This window comes from Myxocyprinus asiaticus, chromosome 25 (genome assembly GCF_019703515.2).
Source record: "Myxocyprinus asiaticus isolate MX2 ecotype Aquarium Trade chromosome 25, UBuf_Myxa_2, whole genome shotgun sequence".
In the NCBI taxonomy this organism is placed as follows: Eukaryota; Metazoa; Chordata; class Actinopteri; order Cypriniformes; family Catostomidae; genus Myxocyprinus; species Myxocyprinus asiaticus.
The window spans coordinates 27349432-27372178 of NC_059368.1; the positions used below are offsets into that span (position 1 = coordinate 27349432).

The window sequence follows — 22747 nt, forward strand, 5'->3', positions numbered from 1 at the left end:
CCTTCCGTTTCATATTCATATAGGGGCAGTGGTGGCTCAGCAGTTAAGGCTCTGGGTTACTGATCAGAAGGTCAGGGGTTCAAGCCCCAGCACTGCCAAGATGCCACTGTTGGGCCCTTGAGCAAGGCCCTTGACCCTATCTACTCCAGGGGTGCTGTATCATGGCTGACCCTGCACTCTGACCCCAGCTTAGCTGGGATATGTGAAAAGAAAAAGAATTTCACTGTATATGTGCAAATGTGTGATAGATAAAAATATAATTAATTAAATTATATTCATTCCATGTGTATATTTGTCCATCCCTCTTTCAGTCTATCTATTCCTTCATTGCACATAACAGTTGGGATGCAAGGGCTATGGGTGCATCTCGTACTGGCCCTCAGTGGCAATGAAGTAGTCATTGAGTATGTCCTGTAGGTGGTCAAAGGTGGGTCTGTCCTCTGGCCTTTCGTTCCAGCACTTTAGCATGATGTCGTAGAGCTCTCCTGGGCAGCCATCAGGACATGGCATCCTATAGTTACTGTCAAGGTAACGGATCACTTCTGGATTCGTCATGCCTACAGTAACACCAGTGAGGAGAGTACAGCCATGTTGTTAAAGGTTTAAAGTTTTGGAAGATTTAACCATCTAACCACTATTTTACCTTTGAGCATACATACATTTTACAGACACACCAGACTTAGGTAAAAAATAAGAATGGGTGGCCCTTTTGATTTATGACTTGAAATCCAAATTGAATTGGCCATACTCTACTCCATGCTGAATTTGAATTTGAATTGGAATGATAGGAAGAGGAATTTACTAATTGCAGTTCCAAGAAATTCAACACAGTCACACAAAAGAGGAATTTCATTATTTCTGCACAACAACAAAATGGGCAAGAACAAATAACTTGAGTATTCTGTTTAAGGTTTCCATCTTGCAAGCCTGCATTATGTTATTTGGCTCAACTTTGAAGACTTTGGGGTAAATTAAAGCATTCAGAGAAATTATATTAGTCAACCATGGTCCATATAATGAAAGTTAATTTATGGAAGTGCCCTATATGTTGTGTATATAATAACATGTTTATGGGTGATGAGGCCAATGTTAAAGTGCTTTCAGAAAATTTTAAAAATAAATTAACACTTACAGCAATTAAATTAATTAATTTGAGTTGCATTACATTTTAATTCTACTTCCTTAAATTTCCATTTGAACTACTGTACATCCTGTTTGCTACCTCAATTCAACAACTGAATTGGAATTTAAAAGCCATTCTCAGTTCATTCCTGAATGGTGCAAAAGCCTGACATACACACAAGGACAGCCAATAACATACCAAATTGATACGGAAGCCACAGAGAGAGAGAGAGAGAGAGAGAGAGAGAGAGATGTATTACCTGGATAAGGTACTCTGCCATATGTGACAATCTCTGTCAGAAGAATTCCAAAAGACCACACATCTGACTTAATGGTGAAAGTGCCAAAGTTAATGGCCTCAGGAGCTGTCCACTTAATAGGGAATTTTGCACCTGATGGTTGAAAAGACATGGCGACAGGAGGTAAAAGGGAGAAAAAGAGTTAAACTTTCACAGGGGTGGTGTTGAACAGAGATAGGTGCATGAAGAAATACTTTGTAAATTAGGAGGTGGAAAATGCTTTGCATGGTTGATGGTATCAACTAAAATGGCTATTAATAAAACCACAGGAAAAGCAGATTTTACCATAAAATGCAATGTCACTTAAAAAATGATAGAGTAGACATAGCTTCTGCCTGATATTTTGATTATCAGTAAATGGCACCCACTCATAAAGTTCAGATATGTTAGTACATACTTTATATACTAAACTAAATGTCAACACGTACTGGTGCCAATTAATCTGCGGCAGTGGAAAAAAAAAGAAGAAAGTGCAATGGGAGTAAATTCATATATTTACCTTCTTGTGCAGTGTATTCAGATTCTATGATCCTGGCAAGGCCAAAGTCTGCTATTTTGCAGTGCAGAGTCTCAGAGACTAGAATATTAGCGGCACGCAGGTCTCTATGAATGTAGTTTTTCCTTTCTATGTAAGCCATGCCCTCTGCAATCTGTTTTACAGAGTGGAGAGTGTATAGTTAATTGGTCTAGATGGGTAACAACATTTACTGTGAAAAATAATTTCACTAGTTGCTTATTTAAAAAACAGCCAATCATGAATTAAAATCTTTAGTGAATCTGTGATATTATTAAAATTAATTCAAAATGTATTTCAGTGTGGCTTAGCCTCTCAAATAACAAAAAAGCAGGGCCTGAATTCTCAAGCAAACAGAATATTTCAAGGTTTTTATTTTTGTTAAAAACATTCTGTACCAGAACACAATCCCATAATAATTAAATAATTTTGAGAGTCAGTGTTTACAATAAAAAATTCCCAAAGATTTGCATCTGAGCTTGTTCAGATTGTCTCATCCAATAGCCATAAGTCACTCCTTTCAAACATTTGAAATGCAGACTATGAAAAACAGTTGCCGGCATCATCTACAAAGTGGGCTCTAACAGGAAGTTGCTTTCTTGAAGATTTTGAAGCAGTTACGCGGGTTCACGATAAAAAAAAAAAAAAAAAAAAAAATGACGTAAATTCCTGCCCAGAAGATAATAATCTCATTTTGGGGAGGTTGTTAACTTAAGCAAGCTTTAAAAAACAAAGACTGTTTCCTCTACATGTCTCTGTGAGTGTCTGGTGTGAGACAACAGTTCTTAATATAGTCTGCTAAAATTCATGCACAGTAGGTGCCTAAATTAGTGTCAGTCTGAATTAACCCCAGTAATTAATATGCAGGTTTCCATGCAATGTGTGAAAATGTATCCTGTTTCTGAAAAACAGTAATGAACTGCTGCTTTCAAATATGCATTGCCATCAAAATATTACTTATTTTCTGACAAGCAATGAAGACAATCAAGAAAAATCATAATTGGTCTATATCCATGAAAATGTTTAAATTATACTTACTTGAGCAGTCATATCAATCAGCTTGGGAAGTCTTAATTTATGGCCATCCTCTGTCTTTAGAAAGTCTAACAAGCTTCCTTAAAAAGAAAAAAGAAACAATGTACAACCTGGATACACTGCAAAAAAAATAAAAATAAATAACTAAATAAATAAAAAAAAATTTTCTTAATTAGTATTTTTGTCTTATTTTCCAGCAAAAATGCAACCCCAATTCCAAAAAAGTTGGGACAGTATAAAAAAATGCTAATAAAAACAAAAAGGACTGATTTGTAAATTATATTCACCTTTTACTATAATGAAAGTAATAAACTAAACATTATATGATGTTTTTCCTTGTGAATTTCATTGTTTGTTTGTTTTTTTTATTTTATTTTATTTTATTTTTTTTTATTTTAAATGTACAGAAATGTCAAATTACTTTGAGTTGATTGCAACACGCTCCAAAAAAGTTGAGACAGGGGCAATTTAAGACTAATAACAATTTGACGAGTTGAAATAACAAGGCGATGTGAAACAGGAGATGTTAAACAGGTTATGCAATCATGTCATAGTATATAGGGAGCCTCCAAAAACAGCCTAGTCCTTCAAGAGCAAGGATCATTTGAGACTTGTCAATTTGCCAACAGATGCTTCAACAAATAATCCAGCATTTGAGAACAATGTTCCCCAAAGACAAATTGGAAGGATTTTGGGCATTTCACATTGAGTAGAATGCCCAAAAACATTCTACATCTACATTGCACAATATAGTTAAAAGATTAAAGGAATCTTTTCAAATCTCTGTGCATAAAGGGCAAGACAAAAACCACTTCTGAATGCACGTGATCTCTGACCTCTCAGACAGCACTGTCTTAAAAAACATAATTCATCTGTTATGGATATGAACATGGGCTTGGGATAACTTTAGTAAACCTTTGTTAGTCAAAACCATTCTCCCCTGCATCCACAGATGCAAGTTAAGACTTTACTATGCAAAGCAGAAGCCATATATCAACACTGTCCAGAAGCGCTACCGACTTCTCTGGGCTCGGTCTTATCTTAGATGGAAAGTAAAACAGTGGAACCATGTTTTTTGGTCTGACGAGTCCACATTTCAAATAGTGTTTGAAAAACACAGCTGTTGTGTTCTCGGGCCAAAGAGGAAATGGACCATCCAAGATGTTATCAGCGTCAGGTCCAAAAGCCAGTGTCTGAATGGGCAATGGGTGTGTCAGTGACCATGGCATGGGTAACTCGCACATCTGTGATAGCACCATTAATGCAGACAGATATGTACAAATTTCTGTTGACCTCTCTCATCAACAAGGTGTTTCCATTTGCAGAACTGCTGCTCACTGGATGTTTTTTGTTTTTGGCTCCATTCGGAGTAAATTCTAGAGACTGTTGTGCATGAAAATCCCAGGAGATCAGCAGTTACAGATATGCTCAAACCAGCCCTTCTGGCACCAACAATCACGCCACGGTCCAAATCACTGAGATCACATTTTTTCCCCATTCTGATGGTTGATGTGAACATTAACTGAAGCTCCTGACCTGTATCTGCATGATTTTATGCACTGCACTGCTGCCACATGATTGGCTGATTAGATAATCGCATGAATGATTGTTGGTGTCAGATGGGCTGGTTTGAGTATTTCTGTAACTGCTGATCTCCTGGGATTTTCACACACAACAGTCCCTAGAATTTACTCAGAATGGTGCCAAAAACAAAAAGCATCCAGTGAGCGGCAATTCTGCAGACGGAAACACCTTGTTGATAAGAGAGGTCAGCAGAGAATGGCCAGACTGGTTCGAGCTGACAAAGTCTACGATATCTCAGATAACCGCTCTGTTCAATTGCGGTGAGAAGAATATAATATCAGAATGCTATTCTGAGATGCGGGTTGGTACTGTTTTGGCGGCACAAGGGGGACCTACACAATATTAGGCAGGTGGTTTTAACGTTGTGGCTGATCGAAGTATATTTTTTAGTAATACTCACCATTTGCCATGAATTCTGTGACAATGAGGATGGGCTCCTTGGTGACCACAGCATGTAATTTCACCAGTCTCTCATGCTGGAGCTGCTTCATCAGATTAGCCTCCTGTAGGAAAGCCTCTGGCTCCATGGTGCCTTCCTTCAAAGTCTTAACGGCCACTTTCTGGCTGTTTTTATAGAATCCTTCAAACAAGAGCCACAGGCACACACAGTGGTGTGAGCTAAGTTTTATTAAAAAAAGCTCATGGCACAAATCCTTGAACCACTGCGGCTCAATGAACACAATGGTCACTACAGATTACTTTTAGTCTCATGGTAAGATTCCTGAGAAAGATTCTCAGAATCAATAATTCATAATCAGATATTATGCATTGTGACTTTAGGTATTACAAAATTATGTTATGATTAAAAAAAAAGTTTGGAGAAGTTTGCAGGTACACATAAGGTAAGAGAAATTAGGTCAGAAGTGTTTGTATCCTCTCATTAATGTTTACCTTGGTGGTCAAAGTCAAAGCCATGTGAGGTGTAATTAATTTAGCATTTGTGTGGCTGCGATATGACAAAGCCACTTGACACATGGGCACATGCCTTTCAGCATACTATAATAAGGGCCAGTTTGCAAGTATAGAAGAGACAGTGGATTAATAAGGGGAAAGTTCACCTAAAAATCTAAATTCTGTCATTATTTACTCACCCTCATGCCATCCCAGATGTATGACTTTCTTCTGATGAACACAAACAAAGATTTTTACAAGAATATCTCAGCTCTGTGTTTCCATACAATGCAAGTGAATGGTGACCAAAACTTTGAAGCTCCAAAAAGCACATAAAGGCAGCATAAAATTAATTCATAGGACTCAAGTGTTTTAATTTTCTGAAGCAATCCAATTGATTTTGGATGAGAACACACCAAAATGTAACACATTTTTCACTATAAATCATGACATAAACAGTCTCCTTGGCGATCATAATTTCATGCTTGATTACGCTTCCTAGCGCCATCTAGCACTCTGTATATGCATCACTAGCAAGTTTAAATCCTAGTATTTAGCATCCAAAATGCTTTAGAAGACATGGATTAAAACACTGGAGCTGTATGGACTACTTTTATGCTGCCTTTATGTGCTTTTTTGGAACTTCCAAGTTTTGTTCACCATACACTTCTTTTTAAGTTTACACAAAACTAAACTAAACTATGGACCTAAACTAAACTTTTTTTTTTAGATTTTTTTTTGTTAATTTTTATTGAATAATGTGTATCTATATAGTAAAAAAATAAAAATAAAAAACAGCGTATTGTATACTGTACAGTGTATGTTATTATTTGTATATTGTTGAGTGTAATTATGTGTATAACAGATGTTTAAATTGTTTTGTGTTAATTTGATGTTATTGTAAATTGGTATATGTCTCATCACTGTTACGACTGCTATGTTGATCGGAACTGCACCCAAGAATTTCACACACCATTGCACTTGTGTATATGGCTGTGTGACAATAAAGTGATTTGATTTGATTTGATTTGATTTGGACCTACAGAGCTGAGATTTTCTTCTAAAAATCTTTATTTGTGTTCTTGCAGAAGAAAGAAAGTAACACATCTGGGATAGCATGAGGGTGAGTAAATGATGAGAGAATTTTCATTTTTGGGACTATCATTTTGGGATTTTTCTTTTTTTTTTTCTTTTTTTTTACTATTCCTTTAAGTGAGGAGAACAAAATGATATTTGCGTAATGCTAAAATATTATAATTTTCCATTTTATGTTAAAAAGAAAAAAGAAAAAACAGAACTTTTCTTACCCATCCACACTTCTCCAAACTGGCCAGCACCTAGTTTTTTCACCATCTTCAGAGTCTCCCTGGGTATCTCCCACTCATCTTGAGCCCAGGGTCTCTGAGGGGCAGCAGTCTTACAGGGACTTCCTAGCCTCTGGCACAGACCATCTGCTGTCCCTATGCACATTAAAGAAGTTTGGGGAGACAGTAAGAATGTTAAGAGTAGAGTAAGGGGCCGTTCACACAGAATGCCTCACTTGAATTCTGTCTGTGCTATTTTCTAATTGTTGGCCAATGGACACATGTCTGACAGTCAGACGTCTTTTTTTTAATCAACATCTTGCACCATGAGCGCTGTGTTTTTTAGACATTGTCTCTGATAAAAAAAAAAATAATAATAATAAATAAATAAATGCTTAACCCAGCCAAAGAAATTTTGCTGGCCTTATTTGGTTCTCCCAGCCTGGGGAGTTTTAAAGGGGTTTTGGGTACATTTCAGCTTGTCAGACTGGGAAACCAACTGGTCGACTGGCTAAATCAGCTGAACAACATCTTGTACTGCTTAAATCATTTTAAACAAGCTAAGACCAGCGAACCAGCTAAGGCTGGTTTAAGATTGTTTTTCAGCAGAGGTGTCAAGTTAAAAGTAATTAAAGAAGTTAAAAAATGCATCTCAAGACCCCTGCATTTTATACCGCTGTGCTGCGTCTAGCTGTTTTTGAATGAAAGAATGTGTACTATGTGAAAGAAAGAAAAAAAAAATCAGCATCTAGATTGATCAAATATATATTTTCACAGAAATTAAACAACATGATTATCTTTTTACAGATTTTGTAGGTACAAGTCTGTTTGGAGAACTAGAAGCCTATTGTGAAATATGGAAATAAAGAGTGACATTTGTGACTTGAAAACACTTCTATAAAAAGACACAGCTAACCAAAATGGGGTGAATATGCAGATTACAATCTGAGACTGAAGCTGACCTTTTTATCTAGTGGTTAAAGCAACTGTTTGTGAAGTCAACACAGCTACAACCACAAAAAGCATACTGTGAATAAGGCAAGTGGCCTTTAGTGTAGTAACAATCTAATAAAATATCTCCCTCACTTTTGATTTTATGTTCAGTACACATACATCTACAGTAAACCTGATTTTGTATTACTGAGGAAAAGGTGACTGTTAATTAGCATTATAACTGTATATCAGCTTCTGGGGGTGGAGGCTTTTGTGTACAGAAGTAGTTTTCTGCTTTGCAGAGAGGAGGATTTAAATTAACACACTCATTTTTCTGATACAAGTAGGTGTTCACTTTACTTTTTATGTTTGGAGAGCATTACTGTGTATTGTTTTAAAACCATTATTATCCAGTGGCATTCCTGTTGTACTTACTGGAGTAAAACTTCACTAGTTCCTGTAGAGAAGAAAAGGATGTGGATGGAGAGATGTAGAAACCTCCATTATCAAGGGCACGGATCTTATAGTGCTTGACAACATCACCTTGCTCTGGTGTGGAATCTCTAATAGACAGAGAGAAAGCACCTGCACAGGAATATTAAGATATACACCTGTTAAATGACAAAACTGATCATTAAATTGTACTCAATTAGCATCCAGCAGAACCTGTCAGTTTCTGCTCAGAAATAATTAAAAGAATAGTTCAACTAAAAATGAAAATTCTATTTACTCACCCTAATGTTGCTCCAAATCTGTATGGCTTTGTTTCTTCTGCTGAACACAAATGAAGATTAAAAAGAATATCTCAACTCTGTAGGACCATACAATGCAAGTAAATGGGTACAAAAATATCGAAACTCAAAAAAAGCATATAAAGGCAGCATAAAAGTAATCCATACAACTCTAGTGGTTAAATCCATGTCTTCAGAAGTGATATGATAAGTGTGGGTGAGAAACTGATCAATATTTAAGCCCTTTTTTACTATAAATCTCCACTTTTATTTTCACATTCTTCTTCTTGTGTTTTTGGTGATCCACATATCTCCACCTACTAGGTAGGGAGGAGAATTTATTGTAAAAAGAACTTTAATTTTGATCTCACCCACACCTATCATATCACTTCAGAAGGCATGGATTAAACCACTGGAATCATATGGATTACATTTATGCTGCTTTATGTGCTTTTTGAGCTTCAAAATGTTGGTACCCATTCACCTGCATTGTAAGGACTTGCAGAGCTGAAATATTCTTCTGAAAATATTTGTTTGTGTTCAGCTGAAGAAAGAATGTCATACACATCTGGGATGGCATGAGGATGAGTAAATGAGAGATTTTTCATTTTTGAGTGAACTATTCATTTAAGTGATTGAAAGGTGCTGTAAGTGATATATTTTTTTGGGAATAGCACATATAAAATGTCCCTTACTACCTGACACATGTCACTAAAATACAGTAGGTGTCATGAGAAATCACACCTGTCTCTGTGCCATTCAGAAAGCTAGTCAATCAAAAAGACTTTCTGCCTGTGAATCATTTTTAATGTTCAGGATTGCTGATCATATTGAACATCTGTTTTGCTGACTTGTCTCTAGGAAGATGTGGTTTAGTGGTGAGGGCTTTTAGCCAAATGGCTGAAATCGTTTACACAGCACCTTAAAACGAAATTCATTAAAACAATTAATGTGATTAAATTGCTGAATGAGTACGTGTTTTATTTTTATATTAACTACACAATTTGTTTCTAGATTAATGTTGTATTCACTAAATGACTTCCTCGGGTTTAAGAATAGTTCAACAATATAAGGTAATGTTCTGGCTGGCATTCAAAAACATCAAGTAAAACCATTAAAACACATTTACTTGCATCACTGATCTCAGTAGCAAAGGTCACATCCTTGATGTTTTGTTTAAAAAGCCACCATACTGCTTGGCAAAAAGCTGTGGATTTGCACACATCTTTTTTCCCTTAAAAGCTTGTTCTTTTTATCCAACAGCACTTCACATTGTACAACAATTGGCTCAAACATTGCAGCTGTTGTAGTGGATCTGGCATAGATGGTCTGAACATTGGTGGGGAGTCTTGGGATGTATAAGTTCCCTTTAACTGTAGATGATTAAACTAAATTATTGATTCATTTTAAAATCCAATAGATGTAAGTGCAGACATGGCCCGTACAGCCTTCATTAAACATATAGATTCTTATGAAATCTAATGATGTCGCTAAGTTCATTTAATGATTACTTAATACCAGCATTAAATGCTATTAAAATCATTAATATCATTAACAGCATTTGATGCTGTTTAATGAAAGCAAAATAAGGACTCCCAATATTTACCTACTGTCAGTAAAGCTTAAACTCTAATAAACTCATCTGTAAAAATTTTCATTCCACTGAAGAGTCAGTTCTAAACTTCCCTTTTCTTGTCAATTTTAAATACTCTTAGATATGTTTATAGGACCTTGCAATCTATTGGGGAATTTTAAGCTTCTGTTATGGAGCAATCAACTGTTGACTGAATTACATTCAGTGATCATGTGAAAACATATTCAGGAAAACTAAAATATCTTGGCATCTAACCTTTGGTTGTTTCACTTTCCCGCACAAGAAATGAACCAGGCATATTTCCTGGGGCCAGAAGAAGACGCTCTGTGTCTCTGCGGCTCATGTTCTTGAAAAACCATCTGGAACAGAAAATGTATAATAAATTAGTAAATTAGTAAATTAGTAATCGAGTCGAGACTCATCCTCAAGCCCCTATTTTCTGGACAGCAAGCCACATACGTTTACCTATTATCTGAAGATTATATGGGCAGGCGAACTCGTGAAACAAAATAACTGGCCATATTGTGTCTGAAATGTCAGTTACTCAATATTAACTTTAAAGGTGCACTCAGTAATTTTTTCCTAATTAAAAAAAGGTTTACTCCAAAATAAATGAATAGTAATTTTAAAACATACATGTATAAAATCATGACCACTCACATGAGATGAAGTCAAATCAAATCAAATCAAATCACATTTATTGTCACACAGCCATATACACAAGTGCAATGGTGTGTGAAATTCTTGGGTGCAGTTCCGATCAATATAGCAGTCGTAACAGTGATGAGACATATACCAATTTACAATAACATCAAATTAACACAACACAATTTAAAGTCTAATATACACATAATTACACACAACAATATACAAATAATAACATATACTGTACAGTATACAATACGCACAATATAGATACACATTATTCAATAAAAATAAAAAAGTATATATAGTAGTATATATAGAATGTACAGTAGGCTGTATTGTACTGTATTGACATTCAGGCTGTCGGCTGATAGTAAGACGTTAAGAGAGAATATATAGAATAATAATATAATTTATGACAGTCCGGTGTGAGATATAAGAGTAAAAGTAATAAAGTGCAGTGCTGATGTATTTTGATTGTGGGAGATCAAGAGTTCAAAAGTCTGATTGCTTGGGGGAAGAAGCTATCATGGAGTCGTCTGGTGCGGGTCCTGATGCTGCAATATCGCCTGCCTGATGGTAGCAGTGAGAACAGCCCATGGCTCGGGTGGCTGGAGTCTCTGATGATCCTCCATGCTTTTTTCACACACCGCCTTGTATATATTTCCTGGAGGGAGGGAAGCTCACCTCCGACGATGTGTCTGGCAGTTCGCACCACCCTTTGCAGTGCTTTGCGGTTGTGGGCTGTGCTATTGCCGTACCAGGTGGAGATGCAGCCAGTCAGGATGCTCTCTACAGTGCTGCTGTAGAACCGTGTGAGGATGTGGCGGTTCATTCCAAACTTCCTCAGCCATCTCAGGAAGAAGAGGCGCTGATGAGCCTTCTTCACAATGACTTCAGTGTGGATGGACCATGTGAGTTCCTCAGTGATGTGGACACCCAGGAACTTGAAGCTGCTGACTCTCTCCACTGGTGCTCCATTGATGGTGATGGGACTGTGTTCTCTGTCTTTTCTTCTGAAGTCCACCACAAGCTCTTTTGTCTTACTGACGTTGAGGGAGAGGTTGTGCTCCTGACACCAGTGTGTCAGAGTGTGCACCTCCTCTCTGTAGGCTGTTTCATCATTGTCAGTGATCAGACCTACCACCGTCGTGTCATCAGCAAACTTAATGATGGCATTGGAGCTATGTGTTGCCACACAGTCATGTGTGTACAGGGAATACAGGAGTGGGCTGAGAACACAGCCCTGTGGGGCTCCAGTGTTGAGGGTCATTGATGAGGAGATATTGCTGCCTATTCTAACCACCTGGCGTCTGCTTGAAAGGAAGTCCAGTATCCAGCTGCACAGTGAGCTGTTTAAGTCCAGAGCCTGGAGTTTCTCATCTAGCTTGGAGGGCACTATGGTGTTGAATGCTGAGCTGTAGTCTACAAACAGCATTCTCACATAAGTGTTCTTTTTTTCCAGGTGGGAGAGAGCAGTGTGTAGTGTAGATGCAATGGCATCATCAGTGGAGCGGTTGGTGTGGTAAGCAAACTGCAATGGGTCAAGTGAGAGAGGCAGCACAGAGCAGATGTAATCTCTGATTAGTCTCTCAAAGAATTTGCTGATGATGGGGGTCAGAGCAACAGGACGCCAGTCATTTAAGCAAGTTATTTTTGATTGCTTTGGAACAGGTACAATGGTGGATGTTTTAAAGCATGTGGGGACTACAGACAAAGAGAGGGAAAGGTTGAAAATGTCTGTAAAAACACCAGCCAGCTGGTTCGTGAACGCTCTGATGACGCGGCCTGGAATGCCGTCTGGGCCAACGGCTTTGCGGATATTCACCCGTTGGAAGGATCGGGTTACATCCGCTACAGAGACGGAGAGTTAACTAACCTCTGTAGCTTCGGCCGCGAGAGCTCTCTCCACGAGGGCGGTGTTATTTCCCTCAAAATGAGCATAAAAAGTATTTAGCTCATCCGGGAGAGAGGCAGCGGTGTTCATGGCGGAGTTTTTATTCCCTTTAAAGTCCATGATGATGTTAATTCCCTGCCACATGCTTCTAGAGTTGGTGTAGCGTAGAGTCTGATTGGTCCGACCAGCACTGGATCGTTCTGAGGGTGGGTGCTTCCTGTTTCAGTTTCTGCCTGTAAGCGGGCAGAAGCAGAATGGAAGAGTTGTCCGATTTGCCAAATGGTGGGGGGGTAGGGATTTGTAGCCATCCCGGAAGGGAGAGTAGCAATGGTCCAAAACCCGGTCCCCTCGTGTGTTGAAACTAATGTGCTGGTGGTATTTTGGTGCGACTGATTTGAAACTGGCTTTATTAAAGTCCCCGGTCACAATGAACGCGGCCTCAGGGTGCGTGGTTTCCTGCTCACTTATACTCCCATACAGTTCCCTCTCCCATACAGACCTCTCAGTTAAAAGCAGAGGTGATGGTGTATGTTTTATGATCAACAAATCCTGTTGTGATCAGAGGAACGTACATTCTATCAAGTCTTTCTGCTCTCCTGATCTGGAATTTCTCATGCTTCTGTGTCGACCATTCTGGCTACCGAGGGAATTCACAGCGGTCATTATCACTGCTGTGTACATCCCGCCACAAGCCGACACAGACCGGGCACTCAAGGAACTGTATGGGAGTACAGTTCCTTGAGTGTCCGCTCGGTGCACGGAGAACCCTGCGGGTTCAATGGCTGAGTCTGGAATCTCCACAGACATCCAAGTTTCTGTAAGGCAGATAATGCAGCAGTCCCTCATCTCTCGTTGAAAAGAGATCCACGCTTTCAGCTCGCAGAGCTTGTTATCCAGAGACTGAACATTTGCCAGTAGAATACTGGGTAGCAGGGGTCGATTTGCACGGCATCTTACTCTGATGAGAATGCCGGCTCTGTTTCCCCTTTTCCTCCTGTGTTTCCACAGCCGTGCATCCCAGACAAAGGGCTCCGCTTGCGTGTTTGTAAACAGCGGGTCGGCATTGAGGAATTTGAAGTCCGGTTTACGGTGTGAAATTTCTGAACCATTGTCCAAAAGTGTTTGTCTGTCGTAGACAATAAGGCAGACAACATCCAAGACAAAAAACATAAGAATTGTGAATAAAACAAACAGAACACTGCCATGTTGTGTCGGAGCTCGCAACGCAGCAGCCATACTCAGCGCCATCTTGAGACAAGGAACCGCGCACCCAGTAATATCAATTCCCTTATAAATGCAGTTCCCTATCTGTCACTCACTCGACGTTGTGTCGATGTAGTGACACTAGGGGTCACTCTTGGGAGCACGAGACACTTCTGGTCTTTGATAAAAGGCCAATGAAAATTGGCGAGTGGTATTTGCATGCCACTCCCCCGAACATACGGGTATAAAAGGAGCTGGCGTGCAACCACTCATTCAGATTTTCTCTTCGGAGCCGAACGTTGGATGTTTACTGAGCTGACTGTTCATTCACCTCTGCTGTTCTGATGGTGCATTTCAGTGGCTTCTCCCTCCTCTGCACTGGTGCACTGCAGAGAACGCCCCTGGGCGCTTCGGCAGAAAAAAGAGAGTATATTTTCCTAAAAGAGTATATTTCTCTAAAAGAGCGGCACACATGGAACGTCTTTTTAAAGATGCCTTTCCGTTTGTGCTTTATTCCTGGTTGCGGTCGTTACCTCTCAACTTCAGACGGTCATGATCGCTGTCTTTCGTGTCTGGGCGTGACCCACATGGAGACAGCATTCGTGGATGGTTCATGTTCTCACTGCGAGAACATGACCATGGCAACTTTGGGGTCGCGGCTTGCTTTCGTAAGAAAAGAGGCTTCCCACCTCGGTCCTTCTACCTACGGGTATGAGGCCAGCGCAGCTAGCACTGGGGGTGATTTAGGGATACCCCACCTCCGTCGGGTATCCCCCCGCAGACTTCCCATTCCCCAGCACACTCGTCTGCCCCGATCGGGCTTCCGGATGAGTCTGCCGAGGGCGTCCCCCTTTGGGCCGGCCCCGGCGTGGAGCAGGAAGCAGACGCCACCTGTCTCACGGCCGGCCTCCAAGAACCCACGAAAGGCTTCAAAGCGCCCCTGAGATGGGAGACTCAGGGTCAACGAAACCCACTGCTTTGGAGCTGGTAGGAAGACCACTCCATCCCCTGGTGGAGGGCCGGGTGGAGAATCTTTTGTTGCCTTTTCATTTGATTTCGCCGCATGCCCAAGTGGCTGTGGTACCCAACAGTTCAGCAAAAGAGCGGTTTCCTCCTTCCCTGGGTCACATACCCGGTGTGCATGGCCGTCATCACGACCACCGTCCACCTTTTCACCCTTGCAGGACTGCCGCTCCAGCGATGTGACAGTCTCCACAGGTTGCGAGGACAGGCCTCTTCCTCCCCCGTCCCAGGCTGTTCCGGGGTGGTCACAAGGAGCCAGGTAAGTGCTTCGATGTCCCTAGACTCAGCACGGCCACGACATGGTGTGGCACCTTGAGGTAGACCTGAAGGACGCGTACTTTCGTCTCGATTCTACCTCGACACAGACCCTTCCTCCGGTTTGCATTCGAGGGTCGGGCGTATCAGTACAAGTTCCTCCCTTTCAGTCTGTCCTTGTCCCCTCGCGACTTCACAAAGGTCACAGAGGCAGCTCTTGCCCCGTTAAGGGAGGTGGGCATTCGCATTCTCAACTATCTCGATGATTGGCTAATCCTAGCTCACTCTCGGGACATGTTGTGTGCACACAGGGACTTGGTGCTCTCGCACCTCAGCGGATTAGGGCTTCGGGTCAACTGGGAAAAAAGCAAGCTCCTCCCGGTTCGGAACATCTCTTTTCTCGGTTTGGAGTTAGACTCAGTCTCATTGACAGTGTGCCTCATGATCGAGCGTGCACAGTCGGTGCTGGCCTGTTTGAAGGCGTTCAAACAGAAAACTGTGGTTCCACTGAAACTCTTTCAGAGGCTCCTGGGGCATATGGCATCCTCAGCGGTGGCCACCCCGCTCGGGTTGATGAATATGAGGCCGCTTCAGCACTGGCTTCAGACTCAAGTCCCAAGATGGGCATGGCGCCGCAGGATACATCGCGTGGTCATCACGCCGGTCTGTCACCGCTTCTTCAGCCCTTGGACCGACCTCACATTTCTACTGGCAGGCGTTCCCCTAGAGCATGACAGACACCTCCAAACGGGCTGGGGCACTGTTTGCAATGGGCATGCAGCCACCGGCTTATGGATGGGCCCGTGGCTACGTTGGCACATCAACTGCCTCGAGTTGCTGGCAATTCTGTTCGCCCTGCGGAGGTTCCGGCCGTTGATCCAGGTCAAGCACGTGTTAGTTCAGACAGACAACATGGCAACGGTAGCATATGTCAACCACCAAGGTGGTCTGCGCTCTTGTTGTATGTCACAACTCGCCTGCCGTCTCCTCCTCTGGAGTCAGCAGCACCTCAAGTCGCTGCGAGCCACTCACATCCTGGGCGACCTCAACATTCGGATGCGCTGTCACGGCAGGTTACCCTCAGGGGAGAGTGGAGACTCCACCCTCAGGTGGTCCAGCTGATCTGGAGTCGATTCGGACAGGCACAGGTAAACCTGTTCGCCTCCCAAGAATCCTCCCACTGCCCGCTCTGGTACGCCCTGACCGAGGCACATCTCGGCATAGACGCGCTGGCACACAGCTGGCCCCCTGGCCTGTGCAAATATGCGTTTCCCCCAAAGAGCCTACTTGCACAAACTCTGTGCAAGGTCAGGGAGGATGAGGAGCAGGTTGTCCTGGTAGCACCCTACTGGCCCACCCAGACGTGTCCTCCCCTTGGGAGGGACACTCCCCGACTAGACCTGGTCGGCCCAGTCGGATATTCCCCCTTTTTTTAGGGAGTGGAAAAAAAGAAGGGAAAAAGAGGCCACGACTGGGCTAGCCTGTCTCTATCTTTTGGGTAGTTGACTTGTCCCCAAAGGGCCATTCGACACTCATAACTATGTTGGGGGAGGTTACGTGTCGGCCTGGTGCGCTGGCTACGAGGCACACAGTTGTCTGCCCGTCACACACCGCCAGTTAACGTAACACAGTTCAGCCAGTTGCAGCATTTCGTATAGGGACCCCTAGTGTCACTACATCGACACAACGTCGAGTGAGTGACAGATAGGGAAAGTCATGGTTACTTGTGTAACCTCCGTTCCCTGATGGAGGGAACGAGACGTTGTGTCCCTCCTGCCACAATGCTGAACTACCCGCTGAAATGGCCGGACCTTGTCTCGGCTCCTCAGCATAAAACCTGAATGAGTGGTTGCATGCCAGCTCCTTTTATACCCGTATGTCCGGGGGAGTGGCATGCAAATACCACTCGCCAATTTTCATTGGCCTTTTATCAAAGACCAGAGGAGTCTCAGGCTCCCAAGAGTGACCCCTAGTGTCACTACATCGACACATCGTATCGTTCCCTCCATCAGGGAACGGAGGTTACACAAGTAACCATGATGTTTTATTCTACATGAAGAGGGTCCCCTGATAGTGGCAGCTAAATTATGATCACATGACCAGCCGAATACTACTCGCTTAATCTCTGTAACCGCCCTGTTATTGGACACTTCCACTCATGGATTACATTAATCATGGCTGACTGTAAATAGTGAATTTCTGCAATGGCATCGGTAATTCAAAACTATTGTGTATGCATGATGCTGCATCCATGACCCTAGGTGTCAGTGTAAGTCCGAGATAACTGCCATAATGACCAGTACAACTTAAACAAAAAATTATTGAGTGCACCATTAAAGAGCTGTTATATAAAAGCAATATCACAGTCATGCTGTTGAACTGAATATCAGATTACTGCTGCCTTGTGCCCATGGCTGAATCACAATCGTGCTGATATTCCAGCCTGAACTCATTAAATTTACATGAACATTTTTGCTGTATAACACATTTGGCTGTAGGTTTTCCAATGAAATGTCCAGCTGGGGGCGCCAAAAGCAAGTAAAATTTTGTTGTATTCAGGCAAGGTTTTAAGGTGAATTTTAGATGGATATTTATAAAACATCCCTAACCTAAAACTTTTAGCTGAACCTAACCGGTAGTGTTTTAAAATATAAATGAGAAGTTAAAAAAAGACATCCTTACCATATCAACACCTAAACCTAACCATTAGTGTTTTATAATGCAGAAGCAAAATGAAAAAACTAATTTTCTGAACCAACCACATGATTTCATGCCGCTTCTATGACTCTGTTATGTCACGTGGTAGCTTGAGTTCATGGCTGGACTTGATCCGCAGTCCTCAGACTCTAAGTTCAACGCCCTATCAGGCGAGCTACTGCGCAAACTGTTTGTGTTGGAATAAGTGTATAGATGTAGGTGGATCTGTAATACAAGCATTAAAATGTATCGTTTTTCAAAAGATTAGAGTAAAAGTGTCGATATCATAAAATGGCAGGGTCTGCGTAATAGAGAGAAAAATAAGTATTTATAAAGTCTTAATCAGTCATGATTTGAGTGAAAGTGTATAAAACACACAGTTGTTATAGCACCTCTAGAGTTCATTTCTCCTGGAAACTGCAGGGAATTGTTCCTAGAGACACATTTAACAGGTTTTGCAAAAATGTATATAGAGTCACATTATCACTATGAGACCAGGTTGCAGCCATATTCGGAACAACTGCATTCTTCTTGCGTGATATTGTTTAATTATATCTATATGAATATTACTTTTATATCTGGTGTATCCTTTGATCGTAGCTGTAGAGTTATGATAACTTAACAAATGTAAGTCCTCAACAACCTACCTCTCCACCTCCAATGTTTCTGCTCTTGCCACATATGCACTTGGAATATGTCCCTCATAACCTGTGACCAAAGACTTCACCAACCACCATTCCCCAGTTCTAAAAAAAAAACATGAGACAGAATGTGTAATAAAACAACAACATACTGTACATTAAGTGGTCATTTGGCTATTTACTCTTTTGTTTAGTTATCTTTTACACAATTTGTTTTGTTATTATAATGTGTCATTTTAACTGGCACTTTTATACAATTTACAGTAAAGGCCAATCCCCCTGGTACAACGTGGGATTATGTGTGAGCACGAGTCTACAAGAACAATGTGGATCAGCATGGATCGCCCTTTGCAGGGAGATCCCGTGTTCTGATTATTAGCCCAGATCTTTGACCACTATGCCACACATTTTATAAAGTTTTCAGGTTCTTACTAATTTACATGATCTGGCACAATGGTCTGTTTTATTATAATCAAGCCAAACATTCACAAATGGAGAGTTTCACCAAATAAAACATGGAAGCTGGAAGACTTCAGTGTATTTTCATTGTGTACTTAAAATATCAAGAAAGTATCAGCAAGGTTTACTCACTCCTTAATAATCTTGAGTCTGTCTCCTTTTCTGATTTGAAGATCACTGCCACTAGCAGGCTGGAAGTCATATTGAGCAATAGCAATGTCTTCATCTAAAAAAGAAAATTAAGCCGTTTAGTTTAAACAAATACATTAATATTAAAAACATCTATACCACCTATAACATTTGCCACTTTTCTCATTTCACATATCCCATATGACAATTTGTATGCAAGCTATTATTCTTGTTTGTATGAACACAAGATGGGCAAAATGGACCTAACAGCACCATTATGGCCATAATACATGATCAACCTACTGTAAGTGTTCAAAAAAAAATTTTAATAACAAATTATTGATGCATAAAGAAAAACTCTCACATGGCAAGTTCTACACTGACAATCATCCAAAATTATTCAGTTCTGCATGCCTGTCAAAAATGTATGTTTATTATTATCATTATTATTATAATTGTTATTATTATTACCTTGATTGTTGTTTTGCTTCTTGTGCTCTCTTGATAACTGGAAATGAACCAATTATTTATTGAATGACATTTTTATTTTTTATTTTATTTTTTTAGCTGTAATATTCAACCGAATATTACAGTTAAACAGAGAGAATCAGCATTCATCATGAGCCACAGCAAGACAAAACATAAAACAGTACAAAAATATTCTCTCAACAGAATCAAGCTTGTCATAATTACAAATGAATATTTAAGCACAAAAACCAGCAATTCTTACATGAGACGTGTTAGAGTTTGCAGAATTTTTTGAGTCTTTGCGATGTTTCTGGTCACTACAAGCACAACCCATCCTTAAAAAAGAAATGTCAAATTTTAATCATCATTCATCCGCTTTTATTTGATTAAAAAAAAAACAAATCTAATCTATTTCTTCTTCCCACCTATATTCACAGGTGTCAGTCTCCCCAATTCTCTACTCTGATTTCTGAATTAGTCCACAAGAGATTCTGAAGCATCATACTGCATGCTAAATAAAAGAAGAAATCATTTTAATTTACCACGAGCCAAATACAATGTTGATTTTACCATAGATTGGTGGTTTACGCTTGGTATATTAAAAGAAACATGTTCAGCAGTGTTTCCATTAGTATAAATGCATCACATGACATTTAATTTAGAAGGCAGTCACTGCCAAATGCAAATTTCTGAAACTACAGAATGTACAGAATGCATGTATTTGCTTACCCTTACGGTATGACAAAAGTTTCCATTGGATGAAAAGATTAACTAATGCAAAAGATAAGCAGACCAAAAAAAGAGATGTGGGTTTTAGGTGTTTAACATGTTATAGCTTGATAAATTCAAGATAATATATATTATATATATATATATATATATTAACTATGATGTAATAACATTTTTGCATTATTGTTTTTTTCCCCCATTTAGATAGGGTCATTCAATACATGCCTCATTTAAAAAATATATATTAAGAAATAAAAATAAGTATATAAGTAAATAACAAGCTTTTATTAAGAGGTTTTAAAAAAGCAAACTTTAAATGCAAGTCTAAACTACAAAAAGCTAGAAAATATTAAGAGAACCACCATATGGTCAGAGCAACATCTGTCGTACTCTAAATGCAAAATATCAGCACTTCAGTTCATACTTACATCTTGTGTGGCCTCAGCATACAATAAGATATAATCCAACTTTAGATTCTTAGCGATGTTTTAACTGAATCACGAGTATTTCACTCTTTAACTTGACATTCATAGGCAGACTTTCTTTCGCTCAGATGCAATCAAAGATGCATTTGAGACCCAGCATATGCCCTGAGAGACCACATTAGCTGAAAGAGATAAATAGACAGCAATGGTTGTGTTTATTTAATCTACCCCTCCCTCCTTTTCTTCTGTCAGTGCTTAATTCACAAACTATGAGAATGCTTTAGAGAACAACACACATATGATGAGCATGTGATGTCAGACATAAAAGTTGTGGACAACAATTTTTTTTGAACATCCTCATTCTTAGTAACTGGAGTCTCTTTAGGAAACTAAAGAGTTCAGATTTACACAAATTTATGATATAATTCTATTTGGCACCAAGAAGCCTTAAAATGTATAAGAAATAACCATTCCAAATATGTAAATGATTTTTGGGAAACATAAATGTTAAATGTAATTGAAAGTCATATTGAAATCAATTCATAAGGTTCCTTTTTTTTTTTTTTTTAAGGCATGCTTTATAAAAAGACACTTAGAGAATTTTCCCAACTCATCTTAATCTATTCTTAAACTTCTCATCCTGAACTAGATGTAACTTTCTCTCAGAAACAGTTAACAGCATGACAAGTGTAAAGTGCTCGGAAGTTAGATGAGTATTTTAGCTCTCAGCAGCAGCAGCTTTGTCACAGGATGTTGTTGACTAGCCGACGCATTTCCCTTTTTGGGCATTGTGGTTTTCTTGAGTTAAACTTCAAGGTAATATGCTCTCATTGCAGGCCTCCCTGCATGCGCAATTAGGCCCCTGCAAATGATCCAGTATGCAGCAGCACGTCTGGTCTTCAATGAACCAAAGAGAGCGCATGTTACACCACTCCTTGTCTCTTTTCACTGGCTGCCGGTTGATGCACTTTTTAAATTCAAGGCTCTGATGCTGGCATACAGAACAGTCACTGGGTCTGCTCCAGCGTACCTAAAATCATTTCTGCAGAACTATGTTCCTACCAGAAGCCTGCAGTCAGCCAATGTACCAGCCTTGTTGAACCAACACAAAGAGGCACCAAAACACTTTCCTGGATTTTCAGTTTCACTGCACCTCCTTGATGGAATGACCTTCCCAACTCCATCCATGAAGCAGACTCACTCTCTGTCTTCAAAAAAATGGCTAAAAACACATATTTTCCATGAGTACTTAACCATGCACTCATAAATAATAATAGTAATAATTATTATTATATATATTCTAATCTGTCATGGATACAATCTTTCTGATGCTATTGAAACTTTGTAATGCAGCACTTTTCATACTTCGGTCTCCTTAAAATGAATCACTAATGATGTATTATTCCTCTTTTGTAAGTCGCTTTGGATAAAAGTAATGTAAATGTAAATCTCTCCCTTTGGCCCTGTTATTTACTTAGCCTAATTCATGGATTTTGTGAATCCAATCCACAGCAATACACCTCTAGGGCATAGATAAAATGGCAAAAAAAGAACCAACACCTCATTGATATAAAGCTTTCGCAAACAAATATGTTTTAAGTTGTGATTTAAATTTGGATATGGTCGATGCGGTTCTGATACTCACAGGAAGACCGTTCCAGAGTTTTGGGGCTGCTACTGAAAACGCTCGATCCCCTCGAAGTTTTAATCTGGTCCTTGGCACTACTAAAAGTCTCTGATTTGAGGATCACAAAGATCTCCCTGAGCAATGTTCTGACAAGAGGTCTGTGAGATAGGATGGTGCCAGACCATTGAAAGATTTAAAGGCCATTAATAGAACTTTCAATTCTATAGCGTACCAGCAGCCAGTGTAGTGATATCAACATTGGTGTGATATGTTCATACTTCTTAACTCCAGTTAGGAGTCTTGCTGCTACGTTTTGCACCATTTGGAGCCTAGAAAGGGAAACTTGACTAATACCTTTGAAAAGTGAATTACAATAATCAAGAGACGTGATAAAAGCATGGATAGTCCTCTCAAAGTTCTTAAAAGTCATCTTTGCCAGCAATCTTAGTTGGAAAAAGCTGGATTTGACCACAGAACTGACTTGTTTGTCAAATTTCAGTGCACTATCCATATAAACTCCCAATTTTTTTACATACGGTTTT

At 40.0% G+C, this 22747-nt stretch overlaps 1 protein-coding gene across 4 annotated transcripts; it reads right to left on the minus strand.

Annotated features, from left to right (window-relative positions):
* Positions 1-354: 354 nt before the first annotated feature.
* Positions 355-20826, minus strand: LOC127416291 (tyrosine-protein kinase Blk-like). Of its 4 annotated transcripts, XM_051655554.1 has the most exons (15): positions 20582-20826; positions 20154-20195; positions 19850-19935; positions 19687-19759; positions 19428-19464; positions 18960-19053; positions 18375-18473; positions 10263-10366; positions 8118-8267; positions 6753-6905; positions 4955-5134; positions 2974-3050; positions 1921-2071; positions 1383-1514; positions 355-557 (listed from the first exon to the last, which is right to left on the minus strand). In XM_051655554.1, the coding sequence occupies exons 4-15, from the start codon at positions 19756-19758 to the stop codon at positions 355-357; spliced, it is 1452 nt and encodes a 483-aa protein (XP_051511514.1). In that variant the 5' UTR covers position 19759; positions 19850-19935; positions 20154-20195; positions 20582-20826. The 4 variants fall into 4 exon arrangements, with proteins under 4 accessions (XP_051511514.1, XP_051511515.1, XP_051511516.1 ...); XM_051655555.1 differs by lacking the exon at positions 20154-20195; XM_051655556.1 differs by lacking the exon at positions 19850-19935.
* Between the last annotated feature and the right edge of the window lie 1921 nt (positions 20827-22747).